General features: G+C 44.3%; 2 protein-coding genes across 2 annotated transcripts; both read right to left on the reverse strand.

The window, feature by feature from the left end:
- Positions 1 to 668: 668 nt before the first annotated feature.
- LOC306820369 (trace amine-associated receptor 13c-like) lies at positions 669 to 1,664 on the reverse strand (the record flags this gene model as incomplete). The annotated part of the gene is made up of 1 exon (XM_079338189.1): positions 669 to 1,664. One exon carries the CDS (start codon positions 1,662 to 1,664, stop codon positions 669 to 671), a length of 996 nt encoding a protein of 331 aa, XP_079194315.1.
- Positions 1,665 to 10,135: 8,471 nt separating this feature from the next.
- On the reverse strand, positions 10,136 to 11,556 carry LOC306819661 (trace amine-associated receptor 13c-like). Its single transcript, XM_079337086.1, has one exon. The coding sequence runs from the start codon at positions 11,274 to 11,276 to the stop codon at positions 10,281 to 10,283; it is 996 nt and encodes a 331-aa protein (XP_079193212.1). The 5' UTR covers positions 11,277 to 11,556; the 3' UTR covers positions 10,136 to 10,280.
- Between the last annotated feature and the right edge of the window lie 4,685 nt (positions 11,557 to 16,241).

Raw genomic sequence — 16,241 nt, forward strand, 5'->3', positions numbered from 1 at the left:
GATGATAAAAAACACCAAAAAAAGCAAAAGAATCAACTTTCAGGTTACAAAGAATCAGCTTTATTTATCGTGTCTTTAACTGGAACATTGAGTTTTCTGTAATGTGAGAGAAAAAACAGGGAACATTATCACATTTAGAACGACTGAAACAACATTTATATTCACATTACTGCTGTTAAAATTACTTTCAATAATCGAGAATTTCATTTGTACAATATGTTGAAGCGCTTCACTTCATGCCGAGTACGTATTCTTTAAATCATCACACTGCTTAGAGAGAGAAGAGGGAAGAGGGAATAAAGAAAGGCACAAATGCACAGTGTGATATCAAACATATTGACAACAATCCAGAAATCACACATCCAAACATAAAGGACAGCTGCAGAGAGGAGCAAAAAAAGTCACTGAAACAAAGAGACACTCTGCAGGGCTCCAATCTTCCTGAAACATATTTCACCTGGGTGACGTTCTGAGCAGAACCTGCTTTTCTGACACCGTGGTGGAAACATTTCTGGAGCTCTGCAGTGTGCAAGCCGTCTTTCTCTTTGTTTTAGTGACATCAAACATGTGACATAAAACATTCTGCATGTGCACTGATCACTTTGCATAGCTGACAGATGTTTGAGTTTTGTTATGCTCAGACTGAACAGGTTATATACATCATGTCTTTAAAGTATATTAACCAGAGACGAGGACTGCTCCAGGATCTTTAGTGAGACGATGAACCTGATCGCTTTTCTAAACCACGGATAGAACAAAGCGTATATGAGAGGGTTCAAACAAGAGTTAATGTAGAGCAGCCAAGATACAATGCTGATCCACACCGATGCACTGCTTGCTGTTTCATCTCCTGTAAGATAGGAAATGTAATATGGACAGAAAGAGATCAAAAACACCAGTATGACTATGCCCAGAGTCCTGGCTGCCTTTCTCTCTGATTTCTTTGCAGTGATTCGACCCTTGCCCACTGCAGCATCTGTAATATGAGTCTGCATGGCACGAGCCTGAGACACTGCAACGATAAACACTCTCATGTACAGAACAATGATGACCATACAGGGGGCAATGAAGGTGAACACAAGATCCAGTGTTACTAATACATAGTTAATCACCTCCACACACTCCCCAAAGCAAGAGTTATATCTGTCAGCCTGCTTCAGATGTTCCTTTAAGATCAGCCCGTTGTAAAGGATTGAGCAGGCCCAGCACAGACACACACACAGCTCCACTCTGCTGCGAGTGATTTGGTTGGAATACTGCAGAGGATAACAAATAGCTACATAGCGATCGATTGATATGAGCACCATGTTCCCCACAGAGGTTGAGGTAAGAATGAAGGCTACAATGTCAGAAAAAGCACACATGAGATCTCCCAGCAGCCAGCAAGTTTCTATGACCCTTACCATTATTACCGGCATCACCAGCAGCCCAACAAGGAGGTCTGAGATAGCCAGGGAGAGCAGAAGCAGGTTGGTGGGGGTGTGAAGCTGTCTGAAGTGAGAGATGGAGATGATGACAAGCAGGTTAAGAAACACAGTGAGAACAATGATAGAGGACAGCAAAGCATACAGGAGGACGGCCTCAGTGCGAGGGCGCATAATAACCCTGCAAGACAAGTTGAGGAGCTGAGGGTAGCAGAGCTCGGCTCCCTGCTGGTCTTCCATCATCCAGCACTGAGGGGAGGTGGTGACCTGAACCTGCTGAGCTCAGTCAGCTCTCTGAGTGCCAGAATGATCACAGCTCACTTATCTCTGATGGCAACTCCCTCGTCATCCTCTTCATCCGGTCAGCTCTCGACCAATGGGCAGCTGTAGTCAGTGTCGTCCTTTCTTCTGATCTCTCCTCCTCTTCCTCACCTCTCCCTTGATTATTCCCCCCTCCCTCCTACCGTCTAATTCCACTGGTACATGATGCAATATCGAAGTTTAATGTGAAACTTTAACAGAAAACTTTACTCTGAACTGTAAATCTTAAAGTGAACTGTAAAAGGTCCGAACTTTAACACAGTTTAATGTTATCGGACACTGGTTCGCCCTCCTACACTCTTCCCAGAGGCGCTGCTTATCAACTGTCAAGGCAGGCAGCAGCTTGGGGCCCCAGGCCAATAGGACCCCCCAATAACTGATGAACTTTAAACCAAAGCATTGCCTTAAAAAATGTGCACATTTTGCAAGTAGGAAGCCTCCTTAATGGGGCACCATCTGACAGCAGTCACTCTTAATGTCCTGTTAAATGTTGCATGCATTATTGCTGGAAAATAATTGTAGATGCTGGTTGGAAGAGGCCCTTAAGGAATGTTTGCCTCGGGCCCCCACAGACCCATGAAGCGCCCTGCAGATATTCTGGGGCTCAGCCTTCGTTATGGCAGCCCTCACCGTCTGGAAGGCTCTTCCAGTAGTTATCTGTAATGCTACATCCTCAGAACTATTCAAATTACTTTAGTTTGTGAACCTACCAGGACGATTTTAGCTGCAGCCTTCCTGACATTTTTTTATCGCTCTGAGCTGATGGAAAAAAAACCAATAGCCCAGAGTCTAGAAACAAAAACACAATCGTCCTGATGTCACATGAACGCATTGTTTCATATTTCATATTTGACATCACCTTGTCACCTGGAAACAAACTTCAGAATCCCAACATGGTTGATTAAGCTGTTGGCAGGCTCATTGAGAGATGGCAATGGCAAAACCGTCATTCTCTTGTCCGTTCTACATTTTGACCAGGACCTTGAAACACATGTCTGGCGAGGAGGTTCTAGATGATTTTTTTTAGAAGAGTCATGGAGACAAGTGATGATATGAAGACTGGATTCATTCCAGAGCTGAAGCCAAAGCTGGGTACAGTGAATGTTGATGCAAATGTTGAGCCTCACTTCTTTGGCTTCAAGTAAAAAAGTAACTCATGAGTAATACCCTGCATTTTACATTTCAGACCTTCTCGTTCCATATTCCACTCTTTGTCCACACTGATCATCTAATCTCAACCTTATTTCCATTTTAAACTCTCACTTTAAAATTAACTCTCACTAAACCAAAGATAAACATACTTTTGGTGCTTGGTTCCCTGACGTTCTAGTTGCGACTCCCACAAACCATCAGATCTACAGAATCTTTGGACAAAGAAACAAACTAAGCACACAAAGGGGTTTTGGAGTAACATGAAGGTGCACTCACACTAGGCTTTGTCTTTACATATTGTGCCAAACCCCCACCATGACCCCCACTGGCACTCACACTGCTCCAGCATTAACCGGGCCTGAGCATGGTTACCATATAATGCGTGCATGGCTTTACATGATCATGGTGCATGCTTAAGTTTAGGTAGGCCAATCCACCGGACAAAAACACAGAGAACATGACGCCAACTTTATTGACTTATTGTCTCTTTGGTCGGATACAGCCAGAACACACTGGGACTTCTTGATAGTGGGGACAGGGATCAATCATACTTCATGGCCACGTTGAGTACCCATGCATGTGCTCGAGCAGAAGAAACTGGACCGTATCAAAGCACACCTCTTCCAAATGCATCACTTCTGCTTCTACAGGTTGACTGATAAGGCCCTGACACACCACGGAGGTCGTCACCTTAGTTTTTGTGTCTGGCTACGTAACTACCAGTTGGACCTCACCTGAATCTTTGTGAATCTTGTCTGACTCATCTGAGTTGGTCAGCGTTGGTGCGGGTCATGAGAGGAATTACTGATTGGCTGAGGTCACCTCCCTCTCTTCTTTTCTTTTTCCACTAAAAGTCTAAGGACTGATTACGTCAGTGGCATTTTCAACTTTTTATCAGACATTACCTCGATTATTAGGCTACCTATAATACGAGTGGTGACAGACAGCGGTGTGAAAATGGTGTTCTCGTATTAAAACAGCAGACTACCGTCGTCTGGTGGCATTGAGAGTTATTTCCTCTCACGCGTAACGCAGAACATTCATGGTGGCCTTCAGCTGTACTCTTTGCACCGTGTTGAAGTGCAACTTTTTAGCCAAGATGAAAGGCAACGTGTGGCGACGCCACAGGCGGCCTTCATCACCACCAGTTATTTACAATCTGCTTGGTGTGTTAGGGCCTTGAGACTTATGATTTCAAACCTGCAAGGACTGGTCAATGCTGCAAAACAAACCCGTGAGATCTTCTGTGTCCTTGAAAATAGCTTAGGAAATAGTGGAGAGGTTACAGAAAATTCCTAAAACAAGGAAAAAAGTTGAATTAATTCCTGCTTTGGAGACAGCTCCCCATCTTTATCTATCAGTAAGTTTACATCAAGCTTGGTTTAAAGATCAACTTGGTGTTTTTGTTGGACTTCTGGACCACCTAAGCCTTGAATAGGATGGCATTAGGCCTCTTGGTCTGGCAAGACTTTTCAAGCCCTTTTTTATATTTGCTTTAAAAATGACCTGGTGAATTTCGAATGTCAATGAATGTCAAGCTTCATTTTTCTACTCAAATGTTTTTGTATTTTGTTGAACATCTCGTGTGTCACCATGATGAACTGACTTTAATGTATATACGGTATGGTATCATACATGATCATTTATAGAGAGGCAGAGAGGAATATTTCAACTGTACTGATGTTTCTGAGCTTTTCAGAGTTTGTCTGTTTGTTTTAGGTTAGTGATAAAAAGTTTAGTGATTTTTCGATCATGTCTGTAGTGAAGGTTCCTGTGTGGGGAGGGGGATTGTTGCATCATGTGTTGATGTTAAAGTGTATTCATTCATGCCTTTCAACTAGAACTCACCTGTGGTTCAAAGTATTATCATTGTTATTAACATGCTCCCTCTGGGATGACGACACGGCTCTCATTAGCATGTTTGTGTTCATGTTGAAACTACAGTGAGGATACAGTCAGAAGGTGTTAATGAATACACTGGTGGTGAGGACGAGTTTGTGTTTTCAGCTGGTCTGAATAATTCTTCAAAAATAACTTTCATGATCTGCAGATATAAAATTAAATATCTTTGTTAACAAACAACAATCATTGTGATTTTATAGGGTTTGTTGAAGTCATCGCCTTGTGCAGACAATTAAACCGGTTTGTTTGAACAGGTGTTTTCCTTCTTACAAATGTGGTCAAAGAAAACAGTGATTATAAAAGATTTACGTTTTACCCAACTTTGTATTCATGATGTCTTAAAAGATCAATCAGTGAGTTGTGTGGAGAGTGAACTGGACTCTGAAGACATGGGTAATGACCAGTTCAGCTGTTTCCTTGGCAGACGGCAGTTTGGACTATGGCAAAATTTGACCATCTTCCTGATCTGATCTACCACCGTCAGGATGGGACTTGTGATGCAGTATTGGCAAGAGTTGTAGGATGCCAGCAAGGGTTTGATGGGATGGTTTTTGTTGGTTCCAATGGTACCATTATGTAAGGGCCATTTTAATGGCCAACAGTCATCAAAGAACGGCTCCCACCCCAGCATCTGAGGCCTTCTACTCGACTACACACTGTCTCTTGAAATCTGGCTTCCTGTTTCTTCTTGGAAAGGATCTGAATGTCATCTCGATAGATGAGCACAAACTGTGTCTGAGGATTTCGTTGACCAGGGCTTGAAAAAAAGCTGTGGTATTTGTGAAATTGTGACAGTGGGAGAATTTCTAGTCAGAGTCAGAAAGGGGCGGCTACAGGAAATAAGTGCAAGGATGAGTCAGGGAAAGACTTACTTGAAAGCAAAGAACAATCTCACAACAAACTGGTGGATGGGAGAGGATTAAGTGGATGTTTGATTACAAATGATCTGCAGCTGCGTGCCCAGGTTTACAGAGTTGCTTGAAGGCTTGACTGACCAGGACACCTAGCCAAAACCATCAGATTTGGCTTACCCTAACTACTGGCCGACCCCCAGGCGCCACGATGGGACTGTGCCGTCCCAACCACCAGCTGACCTTCAGCCACCACCGGACTGTGTTATCCCGAGAGTCAGTATGTCCTCATTCAAACATTCATAAATTGCACAACAGAAATAAAGATTGATTCATTCATTGGTGAGTAGGGTGTGACCAGTAAGCAGAAAGGATCACAGTTGAACTCCATGGAGCAGAATTGTGACCGAGAAACTTTTTTGTGTTTATTTGTTTCATGTCAACAGCATTTTCTAAGTAGGGTAAAAAATAATAAACATTTTGTTGTTTGCACAAAACCTTCATGCCTTCCCTGCATAAGTCAGGGCCTGGGCGGGACCACCAAAGTCTAAAAAGTCTGGATTCGGCCCTGCTTGTTGAACTGACAGGCTTCTAAGCACATTACTTTGTACAGAAACAGGAGGACAGAGGGGGCAACAAATGCATGACAGGGAGTCACCTTTTATCAGATAGAAGTCAGATAACTTCTTAAGGATTACAATCTTTTCTCCACGCTATTCCAGAGTGACTGCTTCTGCTGAGATAATCACGTCTGACTTATTTGCCAATAAGTCTGGGTGATTCAACCAGGTTGTAAATATATATGGGAACAACATTTCAGGCCATTTAGTTAGCTCATTTGTCCGGTCTTTTAAAACATATCTAACAACAATTCCATCCTATTCTGTTCAGTTTATTCATAAATCTTTCCTTGACATTATACAGTCATTATACAATCATGAGAAAATATGCGACATGAGAGTTTGTAAGCAATAGCATCTGCGTTATCTTGGTATAAACACATGGTCAGAGAAGAGACATCCATCCATCCATTTTCTGCCGCTTATCTGGGCCCAGGTCGCAGGACAGCAGTATAAGCAGAGACTTCCGTCACCCCAGACACCTCCTCCAACTCTTCTGGTTTGACCCCGAGGCGTTCCCAGGCCAGCTGAGAGAAATAGTCTCTCCAGCATGTCCTAGGTCTAGCCCGAGGCCTCCTCCCGGAGGGACATGCCCAGAACACCTCCCCAGGGAGGCATCCAGAGGGCATCCGGACCAGATGCCCAAGCCCCCTCAGCTGACTCCTCTCAATGTGGAGGAGTCGTGGCTCTACTCTGAGCTCCTGGTGACCGAGCTCCTCACCCTATCTCTAAGGGTGCGACCAGCCACCCTATGGAGGAATCACATTTGTGCGTGCTCCCATGTATCGAGGCTACAGTCCTCGTGCGGGCAACTCGGGTTCGCATCCGATGGCAACTTTACCACATGTCTCTCCCCACTCTCTCTCTCTCCCCACTTTCCGACTCTATCCACCATCCTGTCCATTAATGGCTGAAAAGCCCAAAAATAGACCTTTAAAAAAAAAAAAACAGATGTTGCACCGACGCTGCACCGATCCATCTGTCGATCTCGCGCTCCGTCCTCCCCTCACTTGTGAACAACACCCTAAGATACTTAAACTCCTCAACCTGGGGCAAGGACTCACCACCAACCGGAGAGGGCAGGCCATCTTTTTCTGGTCGACAACCATGGCCTCAGATTTAGAGGTGCTGATCCTCATCCCAACCGCCTCACAGGACCACATCATCCACAAAAAGCAGAGACGAGATCCTGTGGTCCCCGAACCGGACCCCCTCTTGCCCCTGGCTGCACCTAGAAATTCTGTCCATAAAAGTTATGAACAGAACCGGTGACAAAGGGCAGCCCTGCGAGAAGTCCAACGTCCCACCGGCAAGCAAACCAGGCTCCTGCTCTGGTCATTCAGAGGCCGGACCGCCCTTAGCAAAGGGCCCCGAACCCTATACTCTTGGACCAACCCCCACAGGACACCATAGGGGACACGGTTGAATGCCTTCTCCAGATCCACAAAGCACATGTGGACTGGTTGGGCAAACTCCCATGAACCCTCAAGCACCCACTGGGGAGTGTAGAGCTGGTCCAGTGTTCCACGGCCAGGAGGAATCGGGGGATGCGGCAGCCCCCACTGTCGACTGCTGCCTGATCCTCACTGCACCCAACCCCTAGAGTTTCCTCTGTGGTCCACAGGAGGACAGGCCCGTGTCATCTATTCGAGCTGGGCCCGGCCAAGCCCCAGGGGAAACGGCCCAGGCGCTCACCTACGGGCCCCAACCCCAGGCCTGGCTCCAGGGTGGGGCCCCGGCTGCGCCATTCCGGGCAGTGTCACAGTCCTTATTGCTGTTGTTGTCACAGGGTTTCTTTGAACTGCTTTTAGTCTGACCCATCACCTATGACCCGTTTGCCTTGGAAGACCCTGCTGGGGGCATGAAGCCCCCGACAACATAGCTCCTCTGGTTATTCGGGTACTCAAACTCCCCCACCACGATAAGGTGGTAGTTCAGGGAACATTTAAGACAATGAATATATTAAAATGTTGGGTGCCTGTTGACAGAGAGATCATTAGTAGTCCGGATTTAGACGAAGCCACATCTGATTACGCGATTTATTTGAGAACTTGTTTCAGCCCCACATGATATTGATTTTATGAGTAAAAGATTGTCTCCAGCTTAAAACACACTTTTCCTGCTCTCTGAAACATAGAGTTAGGATTTATTATTTATAAGAGTCAGTCAGATAGGCTAATTGTACTTTTTTAAATAGATACGTAGTCCAAGATTTGACACTTTTTATGATGGGCCATAATGTAAGGTTCTGAGTATGAGCAGTATGTAAAATAGAATAATTATTTTTTCTCATTGTAACCCATACAACAGAATTAAAAAAGTGCCAAACAGTCAGTGCATCAGTAAATGTGAGTACATGTACGGGTTAATCAGAGCTCAAATCACAAACAACACTGGAGTCTCTGTTGATTGTCAATAACCGTTAAAGTCAGTTCAATTAAAAAAAAAAAAAAAAACCCATGATCAGAGAAAATCTAAAAGGTTGAGTCTCTTCATGTTAAAGATTCACAAATGCATCAAACAACCTGCTGCATTAGATTGCTGTGATGAATAAGGGCTGCAACTTTGAATGAAGGCTGGTGAAGGTTAGGGCACTTAAAAAGAGAGCAGCCAGAATAGAACAATAAAGCATCTGAAGAAGAGCTCTGCTCACACAGCGTTGTGAAGGTGCATTTAGTAACCATGGTGACGTTCTGTAGAACAAACTGCCCGCTGACCTGAGGTCTGCAGAGACTTTAAGTTCCTCTCTGCCACCTCTGTGTGTGTGGATGATAAATATTATTTTATTTTGAATTAACTTCACTGTTTAAACAATATGTAGGAGTCCCCTCTGAGATTTATAGACATCTCTTAATCCTGCAAGTTCCCTCTTGGCAACTTGTTTAAAGACGAATAACATTTGAAGTAATATTGTGGTTAAACACAGCATAAGTAAATGTGGTATTAATTTATTGTATTTTTGAAATGACTAGAAAGACAAGTCCACACGTGGTTAGTGCAGACTGATAGACCCCTTTAAGTCAGGTGTGTGTGTTTGTGTGTGTGTGTGTGTGTGCGTGTGTGTTGCATGTGATGGTTCAGGGTCCTTTAAACGTACGTTTGTTTTGGATTTCATATGTTTTAATCTATTTCTTTATTTTGTAATGATAGTTTTTATTGTCTTTACTTTTTTCATGTAAAGCATGCTGTGTATAAATTTGTATAACGTGTTCTAAAAATAATTTATTTCAGAAACTTTTTGTGGCATTAGGTGGGTGTGTCGACTGATCGGCCTTTTCTGACGGCTGTGATTTCATGACACTCTTGATCCTTATGTTGTTTAATCTTAATAACAGTTTGATATTGATGATAAAAAACACAAAAGAATCAACTTTCAGGTTACAAAGAATCATCTTTATTGATCGTCTGTCTTTAAGTGGAACATTGAGTTTTCTGTAATGTGAGAGAAGAAACAGGGAACATTATCACATTTAGAACGAGGGAAACAACATTTATATTCACATTTATTGCTGATAAAATTACTTTCAATGAGTCAATAATCAAGAATTGTGAAACAAAATGTTGCACCTCTTTACTTCACGCTGAATCCCTAATCTTTAAATCATCACACTGCTTAGAGAGAGAAGAGGGAAGAGGGAATAAAGAAAGGCACAAATGCACAGTGTGATATCAAACATATTGACAACAACCCAGAAATCACACATCCAAACATAAAGGACAGCTGCAGAGAGGAGTAAAAAAAGTCACTGAAACAAAGAGACACTCTGCAGGGCTCCAATCTTCCTGAAACATATTTCACCTGGGTGACGTTCTGAGCAGAACCTGCTTTTCTGACACCGTGGTGGAAACATTTCTGGAGCTCTGCAGTGTGCAAGCCGTCTTTCTCTTTGTTTTAGTGACATCAAACATGTGACATAAAACATTCTGCATGTGCACTGATCACTTTGCATAGCTGACAGATGTTTGAGTTTTGTTATGCTCAGACTGAACAGGTTATATACATCATATCTTTAAAGTATATTAACCAGAGACGAGGACTGCTCCAGGATCTTTAGTGAGACGATGAACCTGATCGCTTTTCTAAACCACGGATAGAACAAAGCGTATATGAGAGGGTTCAAACAAGAGTTAATGTAGAGCAGCAAAGACACAGTTGCCTGCGATGATGCACTGTTTTCTGTTTCTTCTCCTGCAAGATAGACAATGTAATATGGACAGAAAGTTAGCAAAAACACCAGTATGACTATGCCCAGAGTCCTGGCTGCCTTTCTCTCTGATTTCTTTGCAGTGATTCGACCCTTGCCCACTGCAGCCACTGTAACATGAGTCTGCATGGCACGAGCCTGAGACACTGCTACGATAAACACTCTCATGTACAGAACAATGATGACCATACAGGGGCCAATAAAGGTGAACACGAGGTCCAGTGTTACTAATACATAGTTAATCACCTCCACACACTCCCCAAAGCAAGAGTTATATCTGTCAGGCTTCCTCAGATGTTCCTTTAAGATCAGCCCATTGTAAAGGATTGAGCAGGCCCAGCACAGACACACACACAGCCCCACTCTGCTGCGAGTAATTTGGTTGGAATACTGCAGAGGATAACAAATAGCTACATAGCGATCGATTGATATGAGCACCATGTTCCCCACAGAGGCTGAGGTAAGAATGAAGGTTATGATGTCAGAAAAAGCACACATGAGATCTCCCAGCAGCCAGCAGGTTTCTATGAACCGCACCATTTCAATCGGGATCACCAGCAGCCCAACGAGGAGGTCTGAGATAGCCAGGGAGAGCAGGAGCAGGTTGGTGGGGGTGTGAAGCTGTCTGAAGTGAGAGATGGAGATGATGACAAGCAGGTTAAGAACAACAGTGAGAACAACAATGAATGAAAGCAAAGCATACAGGAGGACGGCCTCAGTGCGAGGGCGCATAATAACCCTGCAAGACAAGTTGAGGAGCTGAGGGTAGCAGAGCTCGGCTCCCTGCTGGTCGTCCATCATCCAGCACTGAGGGGAGGTGGTGACCTGAACCTGCTGAGCTCAGTCAGCTCTCTGAGTGCCAGAATGATCACAGCTCACTTATCTCTGATGGCAACTCCCTCGTCATCCTCTTCATCCGGTCAGCTCTCGACCAATGGGCAGCTGTAGTCAGTGTCGTCCTTTCTTCTGATCTCTCCTCCTCTTCCTCACCTCCCCCTTGATTATTCCCCCCTCCCTCCTACCGTCTAATTCCACTGGTACATGATGCAATATCGAAGTTTAATGTGAAACTTTAACAGAAAACTTTACTCTGAACTGTAAATCTTAAAGTGAACTGTAAAAGGTCCGAACTTTAACACAGTTTAATGTTATCGGACACTGGTTCGCCCTCCTACACTCTTCCCAGAGGCGCTGCTTATCAACTGTCAAGGCAGGCAGCAGCTTGGGGCCCCAGGCCAATAGGACCCCCCAATAACTGATGAACTTTAAACCAAAGCATTGCCTTAAAAAATGTGCACATTTTGCAAAGGAAGTAGGAAGCCTCCTTAATGGGGCACCATCTGACAGCAGTCACTCTTAATGTCCTGTTAAATGTTGCATGCATTATTGCTGGAAAATAATTGTAGATGCTGGTTGGAAGAGGCCCTTAATGAATGTTTGCCTCGGGCCCCCACAGACCCATGAAGTGCCCTGCAGATATTCTGGGGTTCAGCCTTCATTATGGCAGCCCTCACTGTCTGGAAGGCTCTCCCATTAGTTATCTGTAATGCTACATCCTCAGAACTATTCAAATTACTTTAGTTTGTGAACCTACCAGGACGATTTTAGCTGCAGCCTTCCTGACATTTTATTATCGCTCTGAGCTGATGGAAAAAAACCAATAACCCAGAGTCTAGAAACAAAAACACAATCGTCCTGATGTCACATGAACGCATTGTTTCATATTTCATATTTGACATCACCTTGTCACCTGGAAACAAACTTCAGAATCCCAACATGGTTGATAAAGCTGTTGGCAGGCTCATTGAGAGATGGCAACGGCAAAACCTTCATTCTCTTGTCCGTTCTACATTTTGACCAGGACCTTGAAACACATGTCTGGCGAGGAGGTTCTAGATGATTTTTTTTAGAAGAGTCATGGAGACAAGTGATGATATGAAGACTGGATTCATTCCAGAGCTGAAGCCAAAGCTGGGTACAGTGAATGTTGATGCAAATGTTGAGCCTCTCTTCTTTGGCTTCAAGTAAAAAAGTAACTCATGAGTAATACCCTGCATTTTACATTTCAGACCTTCTCGTTCCATATTCCACTCTTTGTCCACACTGATCATCTAATCTCAACCTTATTTCCATCTTAAACTCTCACTTTAAAATTAACTCTCACTAAACCAAAGATAAACATACTTTTGGTGCTTGGTTCCCTGACGTTCTAGTTGCGACTCCCATGAACCATCAGATCTACAGAATCTTTGGACAAAGAAACAAACTAAGCACACAAAGGGGTTTTGGAGTAACATGAAGGTGCACTCACACTAGGCTTTGTCTTTCCATATTGTGCCAAACCCCCACCATGACCCCCACTGGCACTCACACTGCTCCAGCACTAACCGGGCCTGAGCATGGTTACCATATAATGCGTGCATGGCTTTACATGATCATGAGGCATGCTCAAGTTTAGGTAGGCCAACCCACCGGAGAAAAACACAGCGAACATGACGCCAACTTTATTGACTTATTGTCTCTTTGGTCGGATACAGCCGGAACACACTGGGACTTCTTGATAGTGGGGACAGGGATCAATCATACTTCATGGCCACGTTGAGTACCCATGCATGTGCTCGAGCAGAAGAAACTGGACCGTATCAAAGCACACCTCTTCCAAATGCATCACTTCTGCTTCTACAGGTTGACTGTTAAGGCCCTGACACACCACGGAGGTCGTCACCTTAGTTTTTGTGTCTGGCCACGTAACTACCAGTTGGACCCCATCTGAATCTTTGTGAATCTTGTTTGACTCATCCGAGTTGGTCAGCGTTGGTGCGGGTCATGAGAGGAATTACTGATTGGTTGAGGTCACCTCCCTCTCTTCTTTTCTTTTTCCACTAAAAGACTAAGGACTGATAACGTCAGCGGCATTTTAAACTTTTTATCAGATATTACCTCGATTATTAGGCTACCTATAATACGAGTGGTGACAGACAGCGGTGTGAAAATGGTGTTCTCGTATTAAAACAGCAGACTACCGTCGTCTGGTGGCATTGAGAGTTATTTCCTCTCACGCGTAACGCAGAACATTCATGGTGGCCTTCAGCTGTACTCTTTGCACCGTGTTGAAGTGCAACCCTAACCCTAGCCCTGCAACCCTTACGCCACAGGCGGCCTTCATCACCACCAGTTATTTACCATCTGCTTGGTGTGTTAGGTCCTTGAGACTTATGATTTCAAACCTGCAAGAACTGGTCAATGCTGCAAAGGAAACCCGTGAGATCTTCTGTGTCCTTAAAAATAGCTTAGGAAATAGTGGAGAGGTTACAGAAAATTCCTAAAACAAAGAAAAAAGTTCAATTAATTCCTGCTTTGGAGACAGCTCCCCATCTTTATTTATCAGTACGTTTACATCAAGCTTGGTTTAAAGATCACATTGGTGTTTTTGTTGGACTTCTGGACCACCTAAGCCTTGAATAGGGTGGCATTAGGCCTCTTGGTCTGGCAAGACTTTTCAAGCCCTTTTTTACATTTGCTTTAAAAATGACCTCCTGGTGAATTTCCGGCATGTCAAGCTTAATTTTTGTCCTAACATGGTTTTTATTTTGTTGAACATCTCGTGTGTCACCATGATGAACTGACTTTAATGTATTTACGGTATGGTATCATACATGATCATGTTATAGAGAGGCAGAGAGGAATATTTCAACTGTACTGATGTTTCTGAGCTTTTCAGAGTTTGTCTGTTTGTTTTAGGTTAGTGATAAAAAGTTTAGTGGTATTTTGGTCTGTAGTGAAGGCTCCTGTGTGGTGAGGGGGTTTGTTGCATCATGTGTTGATGTTAAATTCATTCACACCTTTCAACTAGAACTCACCTGTGGTTCAAAGCATTGTCATTGTTATTAACATGCTCCCTCTGGGATGACGACACGGCTCTCATTAGCATGTTTGTGTTCATGTTGAAACTACAGTGAGGATACAGTCAGAAGGTGTTAATGAATACACTGGTGATGAGAACGAGTTTGTGTTTTCAGCTGGTCTGAATAAATCTTCAAAAATAACTTTCATCATGATCTGCAGATATAAAATTAAATATCTTTGTTAACAAACAACAATCATTGTTATTTTATAGGGTTTCTTGAAGTCATCACCTTGTGCAGACAATTAAAACAAAGAAAACAGTGATTATAAACGATTTATGTTTTACCCAACTTTGTATTCATGATGTCTTAAAAGATCAATCAGTGAGCTGTGTAGAGAGTGAACTGGACTCTGAAGACATGGGTAATGACCAGTTCAGCTGTTTTCTTGGCAGACGGCAGTTTGGACCATGGCAAAATTTGACCGTCTTCCTGATCTGATCTACCACCGTCAGGATGGGACTTGTGATGCAGTATTGGCAAGAGTTGTAGGATGCCAGCAAGGGTTTGATGGGATGGTTTTTGCTGGTTATAATGGTGCCATTTTTTAAGGCCAATTTAATGGCCAACAGTCATCAAAGAACGGCTCCCACCCCTACATCTGAGGCCTTCTACTCGACTACACACTGTTTCTTGAAATCTGGCTTCCTCTTTCTTCTTGGAAAGGATCTGCATGTCATCTAGATAAATGAGCACAAACTGTCTCTGAGGATATTGTTGACCAAGGCTTGAAAAAAAGCTGTGGCATTTGTGAAATTGTGACAGTGGGAGAATTTCTAGTCAGAGTCAGAAAGGGGCGGCTACAGGAAATCAGGACCACATCATCCACAAAAAGCAGAGACGAGATCCTGTGGTCCCCAAACCGGACCCCCTCTGGCCCCTGGCTTCACCTAAAAATTCTGTCCATAAAAGTTATGAACAGAACCGGTGACAAAGGGCAGCCCTGCTAGAAGTCGAACGTCCCGTCGACAAGCGAACCAGGCTCCTGCTCTGGTCATACAGAGGCCGGACCGCCCTTAGCAAAGGGCCCCGAACCCCATACTCTTGGACCACCCCCCACAGGACACGGCTGAATGCGTTCTCCAGATCCACAAAGCACATGTGGACTGGTTGGGCGAACTCCCATGAACCCTCAAGCACCCGCTGGGGAGTGTAGAGCTGGTCCAGTGTTCCACGGCCAGGACGAATCCAGGGATCAGGACGCCACAGCCCCCACTGTCGACTGCTGCCTGATCCACACTGGACCCAATCCCTAGAGTTTCCTCTGTGGATGGTGGGTCCACAGGAGGACAGGCCCGTGTCATCCATTCAGGCTGGGCACGGCCGCGTCCCAGGGGCAAAGGCCCGGCCACCAGGCGCTCACCTACGGGCCCAAACCCCAGGCCTGGCTCCAGGGTGGGGCCCCGGCTGCACCATTCCGGGCAGTGTCACAGTCCTTATTGCTGTTGTTGTCGCAGGGTTTCTTTGAACTGCTTTTAGTCTGACCCATCACCTATGACCTGTTTGCCTTGGGAGACCCTGCTGGGGGCATGAAGCCCCCGACAGCATAGCTCCTCAGGTTATTCTGGTACTCAAATCCACGATAAGGTAGCAGTTCAGGGGGGAGGGAGCAGAGGCATAGTCTGCTGAAATTAATAACAGAACATTTAAGACAATGAATATATTAAAATGTTGGGTGCCTGTTGACAGAGAGATCATTAGTAGTCCGGATTTAGACGAAGCCACATCTAATTGCTTGATTTATTTGAGAACTTGTTTCAGCCCCACATGATATTGATTTTAAGAGTAAAAGATTGTCTCCAGCTTAAAACACACTTTTCCTGCTCTCTGAAACATAGAGTTAGGATTTATCATTGATAAG

Source organism: Symphodus melops, assembly GCF_947650265.1.
Source record: "Symphodus melops genome assembly, chromosome: 2".
Lineage (NCBI taxonomy): Eukaryota > Metazoa > Chordata > Actinopteri > Labriformes > Labridae > Symphodus > Symphodus melops.

Excerpts from the sequence above, each read along its gene's own strand:
- LOC306819661 (XM_079337086.1), bottom strand. The coding sequence starts at position 11,276 with ATGATGGACGACCAGCAGGGAGCCGAGCTCTGCTACCCTCAGCTCCTC.